Source organism: Arachis ipaensis, chromosome B02, assembly GCF_000816755.2.
Source record: "Arachis ipaensis cultivar K30076 chromosome B02, Araip1.1, whole genome shotgun sequence".
In the NCBI taxonomy this organism is placed as follows: Eukaryota; Viridiplantae; Streptophyta; class Magnoliopsida; order Fabales; family Fabaceae; genus Arachis; species Arachis ipaensis.
The window spans coordinates 6,062,805-6,071,362 of NC_029786.2; the positions used below are offsets into that span (position 1 = coordinate 6,062,805).

General features: G+C 31.1%; 1 protein-coding gene across 1 annotated transcript in view; it reads right to left on the reverse strand.

Annotated features, from left to right (window-relative positions):
• The window catches only part of LOC107624276 (subtilisin-like protease SBT1.9), a 3,379-nt gene continuing 2,471 nt past the window's right edge, over nucleotides 7,651-8,558 (reverse strand). The window contains exon 3 of the mRNA XM_016326767.2: nucleotides 7,651-8,421. Within this exon, the coding sequence (XP_016182253.1) occupies nucleotides 7,821-8,421 (601 nt within the window). The 3' untranslated portion in view covers nucleotides 7,651-7,820. The remainder of the gene's footprint in view (nucleotides 8,422-8,558) is intronic.

Below are 8,558 nucleotides of genomic sequence, written 5' to 3' on the forward strand. Positions count from 1 at the left end.
CAAACTCCAAAAAAAAAAACACCAAAATATAAGATAAAGAATTATCCAAATCCTAAAAAAAAAAGACATACAAAACATAGGAAAAAGAATTATCCAAATCCTAAGAAAAAAATACAGAACATAGGAAAAAGAATCATCCGAAATTTAAGAAAAAAAACATAAAAAACTAGTTAAAAGAATCATTCAAAACCAAATAGGAGAGGAGAAGAAGAAGAGCTGTAGAGTGACCGGCGACGACATTTTGGACGGGGTTGCGTGTGCGGTGGGAGACTCGTGGTAGCGCGTTGCGAAGAGGAAGCCAAGGAGGCCGCGCATCGCGAGTGGAGGAGTCGCCATGGATCAGAGTAGTTGATCGCGCGTCGTGAATGGGAGACTGGCCGTGGCTACGTCGCAACAGATGGGGGCCGTGGCGGTGCAGATGCGTCGGGACGGTGGACGACGGCGTCGACGAAAGAAGGATGGTGACGGGACGCGTGAAAGAGGCCGCGCAGCGCGACGAAAGACACGACGGTAGTCGGTGGGCGACGTCGTCAAAATTGCGTGGACACGGTAGGTTTAAGGAGGGAGAGATTCGACTGTTTTCAAATGAATAGAAAAGGATTAGATTTTTTATGGATTGTTTTTATTGTGTATTATAAATGTGATTAAAATAAATATAGAAAGAATCTTTTTTGAATTTTGAATTTTAATTTTTAAATTTTTATTTATTTATAAAATTTAAATTATAATAGAGTTGACTCAAAAATCAATCGTTCTTCATCTTCTACAATTTTCCTAATCATTCGGCCCCCTCTGAAGCAAAGTAAAACATATCAAAAAAACAAAAAAATCAATCGTTCTTCATCTTCTCCAATTCCCCTAATCATTCGTGCCCCCTCTGAAGTAAAGCAGTGAAAGTCTCAAACCAAAACGACAAAATCCTAGCCCTAGGTTCTTTGCTGTTTACTATTTTTCTGAAAGGAGAGGAAAACATCACTAAAAAACCAAAAAAGATTATATCTAGATGTCTCCCCTGTAAAGGATTGTTTAAAATTATAACTAATTCATTTGGATTACAGCAAACTGCATTTTTTATGTGAATGCATCAACCATTTAATTAATCTTAGATCACTATTTACTCACAGGAAGAATATAGATTCTTTTAAAAGCAAAAATAAAATTCTCCTTGGAATACTCACATCAAGAATAAAATACAAGCTCATCCAGATATGAGTACAAGAGCAGACATGTATATTAAGTGACAGAATGCCTAATCCCTAAAACAATAACAAATGCAATACACAACAAAGAACCCTAAAAATGTTCAAAGTGTCTATGAACATAATAACAGTGTAAAGTACATCTAACTAGCCATTAAACCTATTACAAGCACAATGAAGTATTTCCATAATCCATCTTAAGAACAATGTCGTTTGAAATAAGATCATTACCTTAGTAATAGACTTTCGAGCACTCAAGTAAGCCGCAGCATCTTTCACCTCTGCAATAACACCAAGGATTGGATGCAGTTAAAATATATGGACAGTTTTAGTATGTAATAATTCAATATTTGAAAGAAACAGAAAAATTGATTCGAAACTTACTAGAGTAAAATTGAACCTTTTTATCTAACTTGCGATTGGACTTCGATTCCGCCCTGCAAAAGCGAGAGAAGAACATAAATAACTGCAAACTCCAGCTCAAGTCGCAAAGTAGATTTTAAACTTTGGAAACTAGGAAAACAGGGAAGGAGGGGAAGATATTAACTTTTTCCCTGGCCACGGACAGAAAAGCCAGTGAGGATGGGGACGACGTGCCGAACTACCTGGGTTCCGGACAGAGGGAATAAGAAGAAGCGGAAGCGCTGAGCCTGGGGACGCCTGTGGCAAAGAACCTAGGGTTAGGGTTTTGCCGTTTTGGTTTGGGACTTTCACTACTTTACTTCAGAGGGGGCACAAATGATTAGGAGAATTGGAGAAGATGAAGAACGATTGATTTTTTTGTTTTTTTTTATATGTTTTGCTTTGCTTGAGGGGCCGAATGATTAGGGGAATTGTAGAAGATGAAGAACGATTGATTTTTATTTTTTTTATATATGTTTTTGTTTTGTTGTTTAAATTAATTGAAACTATAAAATTAAGATTAATTGAATTCTAAAATTTGATTAATCTAAAAGGATATTTTTGTCTAATCAAATAAAGTAAGGATGTTTAAGACTTTTTATAAAATTAAATAAAAAATATATTTTTATTTTTATTTAATTAAAGAGGTGTATTAGTAAAAGTGGTGATATAACATATATTTAAAAAAGAAAAAAATTAAATGCTGATGTGAAAAATAAATTCCACGTGACTTGTTACTACTTGTCCATATTTTAAACGTATCGGTACGTATAAATTTATCATCGTACCGTAGCAAACACCATATTAAAATACAAAGATATAGTAAATGACTAATTAGACACCTTGTTTTCAATAAATATTAACAAAACATATATTAACCATGAGTCGGTCCAAAACAACAATAACTTCAAATTGTAGAATCCATTAACTACTTATTGACCGTGTGTTAAAAGGATTCTAAGGTATTTGGCTGGTACATCAATTTAGGAGCTAATTTTCATTTTAGTACTGATTTAAAATTGTTTGATTTTGCAAATTTGACTAGAGTTCAGATGTATGTAGATGATAGATGATTAGGATTCAGATTAACCACTTTTCTTTTTCTATTTTCTATTACCTTCTCATACTATATATATATATATATAGTGCTTAAGTTGGTTATGAGAGGGCTGGGCTAATATTCCAAAATCACAACAATAATACACAATTACATTTTCAGTTTTTATTTTCACAATTCTCTTCACTCTTCAACTGTACGATCTCATCCTTGAATCTCTTCAATTTTGAAGTTACTACAATGTATAGTATTATTCTATAATAATATATCATACTATATCCCACCATATCAAGAGGATACTAAAAGCCATAGCAGGTAAACAGTTTGGTCCACAGAAAATCTAAATGTATGGATCAACCGTTAATTAACTGATCTAATAACGGTTATAGATAGATATATGGATATACCCTCATCAACACATCCTTCAATGAAAATCTTTTGGACTGTCTAACATAATTATTTGGCAACTAGCCAACTACCAACTAGCCTCTGCATGTGCATTATTTGGCAACTAGACCCTCACCAAATTTCATCCACAAATCCGCTATCATTGTCTTACCCTAAAGTAGTGAAAAGTATATTGAAAGCCCAAGTTCTTATATAACTGTATCGATATAAAGATATCACTTTATTATTGTCATTAAATTTTATATGATTCTAATATAACATTATTCAAATGTTTATAATAAGAAATTAATTTTGATGCAAACATGATGTAAAATATTTTATATAATAATTTTATATGATTTATAAAAAATAGTTATTTTTGTTGATGTGACGTTATGTAATTAAATGTACATATAAAATTATTTTGTACTAACATACAGTGATAATGATAAAAAAATGGGAGTAGATCTTCTTCAATGGAAAAAAATCTGGATGGTATCCAGTGTTTAATCTAACCATTCAATACTCTCTCTCTTATTTATTTCTGATCCCACTTATAAAATCAAAGGTGAGAAATCACACTGTATCTTGTCAAATGTTAAAAAAACTGGAGAGGATCCATTTCCTAAAAAAATTTGTTAAAAGTTTTACATTATTTGGATAAGTGGTAATGATGATACTCTTTATTAATAATTTAGAAATACAGTCTTGCTAGTAGGGTTAGAAGTGAGTCGAGCTTAGTCGAGCTAGACCAAGCTCAAGTTTGGCTCACAAAAATTGAGCTTGGCTCACAGCTTGACTTATTAACAATCGGGTCTATTTTTTAACCTCAAGCTCGGTTCACCGAAAGTTTACAAACTGGCTCGAGCTCACGAGTTGGCTCAAATAATAGGAACATAATCTATAATTCTATATCAATAAATTATAACTTATGTATTTTAAAAAATATTTAAAAAGATCAATTTTATATATTATTTATCTATCAATAAATTATAAATTTTTTATATGTCCTACATCAAAATTATATGTAAAAAATAAATATAAAATTTTAATTTATGAGTTCAATTCGATACTCAAGCTTGGCTCACCAACTCACGAGTTTAGCTTATTGAGTTATTAACGAGTCGAGCTTGAGCTGCCTCATGAGCTAACTTGACTCACTTCCAACCCTACCTGCTAGACATACAAGTTTTTTTGACAAACAAGTCCAAACAAGTTAACCCTAACCCAACAAAACCCACTTACATAACGCGCACCTGAAATCACGTCGTACTTCTTCATGTTTCTTCTTCTTTTTTTCTTTGCGTTCCTCCTCCAATGTTTGTTTCCCATGTTCCTCCTCCTCTTCCTTCTTCCCCTTCTTCTTTGCGTTTCTCCTCCTTTTTTCTTCGCGTTCCTTCTTCTTCTTCACGTGTTTTATCCTCTTCGTCGTTTTTTTATTGCTGCTGTTGTTGCTGCATTTTTTTACTCATCCTCTTTCTATTGGTTTTGCAACATTATGTATTTTTTTCTTCTTTGTTTGAATTTTTTTTCCAAAAAGAATTATGAGAAAATAAAATAAGAAGATGAAGAAAAAGAAGAAGAAGCAACAGTAGAAGATGAGAAGGAGAAAGAGGAAGAGTTTTGAATTATGCAAAACTTATCAGAATAAAAATACACCGAAATTTTTTAACAATAACACATAAATTTTTTAGTTTTTACACCGAAATTTTGCTACAAATTAAATGCACAAAAATATTTTTTAATGCATTTTTTCCTTTTTTTTTTCTTATTTCTTTCTTTCTTTTAGTTGAATGAATGTAGGTTCATCCTCTTCCAAGTAATTTTTCAGCATTATGTGTTTCTTCTTCTTCTTTGTTTAATTTTTTTATTTTTATTCTTGTTAAGAGAGCAAAACAATGTGAGTTAAAAAAGACATGCATAAAATGATACCAGTAGGGGTGGCAACACTACCCGAACTCACGAATACCCACTCCACCCCTACCCGCTTGGGGCGGGTAATTACTTGCTCCGGTGCAGGGCGGGTTTTCTGCAGGGTGGGCTAGGGTCGGGTTTAGGTAATACCCGCTCCTACCCGCCCCGGGCAGGTTAGGGTTCAACTTTTTACTACCTGTGGGTAGAAGTGGGATGAATTCTATGCGAGTTATTATAGGGCGGGGCAGGGTCGGATAGAGTAAAAATCCGTTCCTACCCGCCGCATTGCCACTCCTAGATAGCAGAAGCACTCAACAACAAAATTCTATGGTATGTTACAAGAAATCGATGAACAAAATTCCTGATAAATGAACAAAAACAGTTATAAATCACTCAAATATGTACAAAATAATATCAAAAGAATAATAACAATAGTCTGTTATCCAATTACAGTATAAAAAAGACAACAGTACTAAGTACACCTCAATTCTCACGAAATATACCGAAAGACAAACAAAATATACTGAAATACAAACCAAAATATATCGCTATTATTTTTTGATTGCATCATACAATGTGAGTTTAAAAAGACATGCAACTTAATGAAACATACATAAAATCTTTTCTTTTTTTTTTATTTCTTTTTTGTTTAATTGAATGAATAACGTAAGTTCATCCTCTTTCAAGTAATTTTGTAGCATTATATGTGTTTGTTCTTCTTCTTCTTTGTTTGATTTTTTTTATTCTTGTTAAGATAGTAAAATAAGAAAAAACTTGAGAATGTAAAACAAGAAGAAAAAGATGAATAAAAAAAAGAAGAAGAAGAAGATGATGATGATGAAAAAGAAGAAGAAGAAACAGCAAAAGATAAGGAGAAGGAAGATGAAGACTTTTAAATTATGCAGAACTTATCAAAATACAAATACATCAATTTTTTTTAACAATAACATATAAATGTCTTAGTTTTTATACCGAAATTTCGTACAAATACACAAAAATATTTTTTTTAATGCTATAAATTTTTTCTTCTTTTTTTTCCTTATTTCTTTCTTTCTTTTAGTTGAATGAATGTAGGTTCATCCTCTTCCTAGTAAAGTAGTAATTTTACAGCATTATGTATTTTCTCTTATGTTTTGTTTGATTTTTTTTATTCTTATTAAGAGAGTAAAATAAGAAGAAGAAGATGAACAAGAAGAAGACGACGACAACGATGAACACATAAATTTTTCAATTTTGACGCCAAAATTTGTTAATTGTGACACAAGTTTTTAAGAGGGTTATCATAATTAATTTCGGTGCATTGAGGGTATCATTAAGTAATTTTGGTGCATTTTAGATTTAATTTTGGTGCATTCTGGATTTAAATAAGGTGTATTTTTTGTTTGAGTTTGTTTTCAGAATGAACCTCAATTAACTCTGAAATTAGAATAAAAATATACCAAAATTTCTTAACAATAACACATAAATTTCTTAGTTTTTACACCGAAATTTTGCTACAAATACAAAAAATATTTTCTTTAATGCTGTATTTTTTTTCTTCTTCTTTTCCTTATTTCTTTCTTTCTTTTAGTTGAATAAGTGTAAGTTCATCTTCTTCCAAGTAATTTTGCAACGTTATGTGTTTCTTCTTCTTTGTTTAATTTTTTTGTTTTCATTATTATTAAGAGAGTAAAACAAAAAGAAACTTGAGAAGGTAAAATAAGAAGGAAAAGATGAATAAGAAAAAAAAAGATGATGGTGATGATGAAAAAAAAGAAGAAACAGTAAAAGATGAGGAGGAGGAGGAAGAGGAAAAATTTTTAATTATGCAGAACTTATCAGAATAAAAATACACCAAAATTTCTTAATAATAACACATAAATTTCTTAGTTTTCACTCTGAAATTTAGCTACAAACCGCAATTAACTCAGAAATACACCAGAATGACTTAATGATTGCGATATACAAACTCAGTTTAAAAATAACACACAAAAATGACTAAATTATCAACAAAAACACATTCAAATCAATTTTGAATCAGGCAACGTCATCAATATGGCAAAAATTCTACGATAATGATAACAATAACGATGATACGTATAAGAAAAAAATGACTATGACTACAACGATGATGATCGTGATGATGAAGATGATGGAGGAGAAGGAGGAAAAGGAAAGAGAAGAAGAAATTTTAATGAGAAAAGAAGGAGAAAGAAGAGGAAGAGGAGTAGGAGGTGGTGATGGTAACAACAATAATAATAAAAAAATAACGAAAAAAAAGAAAAAAAACGTGTAGCAAGAGCGCAAAAAATAATGTACGTGCGTGAGTGTAACTGTAAATAACCTTATTGGGCTTGTTTGATTAATGACTTGTACGTAGATTAATTTTTAGAAATAAGCTTTCATCTTCTAAATTAGTTTAAGTGTGGATTGCAATAAATTAAATTGATTAAGACAAATCATATATTTAAAAATAGGGCCTAATAATAATAACAACACAAGTATAAGAAACCAAGTTTTAATTAGTCAACTTTTTATTATTATTTAGGATTTATAAAAGATTTAGATTTTAAAATTTAAGTTTAAAAAAATTTAAAAATTAACTAATATTAGCTGAAAAATAGCTAATTTTCTAGTTGAACTCTTTAAAATAAAGATTTTCTGAAAAACTGATATTACGGCAATTAAAATCAATACTACTGAACAAAAATACATTCATAATTATTAATTACCGAATTAGTCATCAGATAACAAGAATTGGGAAGTGGTTATTATTTATCAATTTTATGCATAATAGTAATATATATAAATACTAATTGCAATTGATTCATAGATAGTAATAACCACTACTTTCTTTGGTAAAACTTAAATATGTTGATGATCTAAGTGGAGGGCAGGCTTGTGACCACAATAGGACTTCTCACAACATGCTTCAAATCGGTCCAACTTAGATACCCAAAATCAATTTGCTTCTTCATCAATTTTGGACCTTCAATCCTCAACTTGTAACTTTGCTTCTCATTCTTCATCTTGAACACCAACTTTTCTGGGACCACGCTGACGTGGAACCCTTTTATTGGTGTAACACTAGCAACATAGATAGCATGTCCCTCCCCAACATTGGTAACTGTTCTATGAAATTCATGAACTAATGTCTTTGACTCATTATTAGAAGAAGGTTTCTTTCCATTATAGAAAGCAATGAAAGAAGGGTAATTAAGATCCAATTTAGGGTTTTTAGGGCAATTGTATGAAGATCTTCTTGTGATTGCTTTGATCTCTTTTTGTGTCATCTTCATTGCACAAAGAAGGTTCACATAATCTTGCACCTCAAGATTGTAAACTAGGCCAGGGTCAAGTGCTTTATTTGGGTTGACATGACCAGCTCCTAAGGCTAGAGGAGTTGCTTTCTTACCATTGCCAAGGTCTTTGATGTGTTTCATTGTGTTGTCCAATATATCCGAAGTTGTCATTATTGCCGACCTATATATGTTGCACAAATATAAATACAAAACAGACAACCGAACAAAACATAATAAAATTAGATATATAATTATTTTTATATATATATTTTTTAATAATTTAAATTTTTAAGATAATTATTATAATATAATATCAAA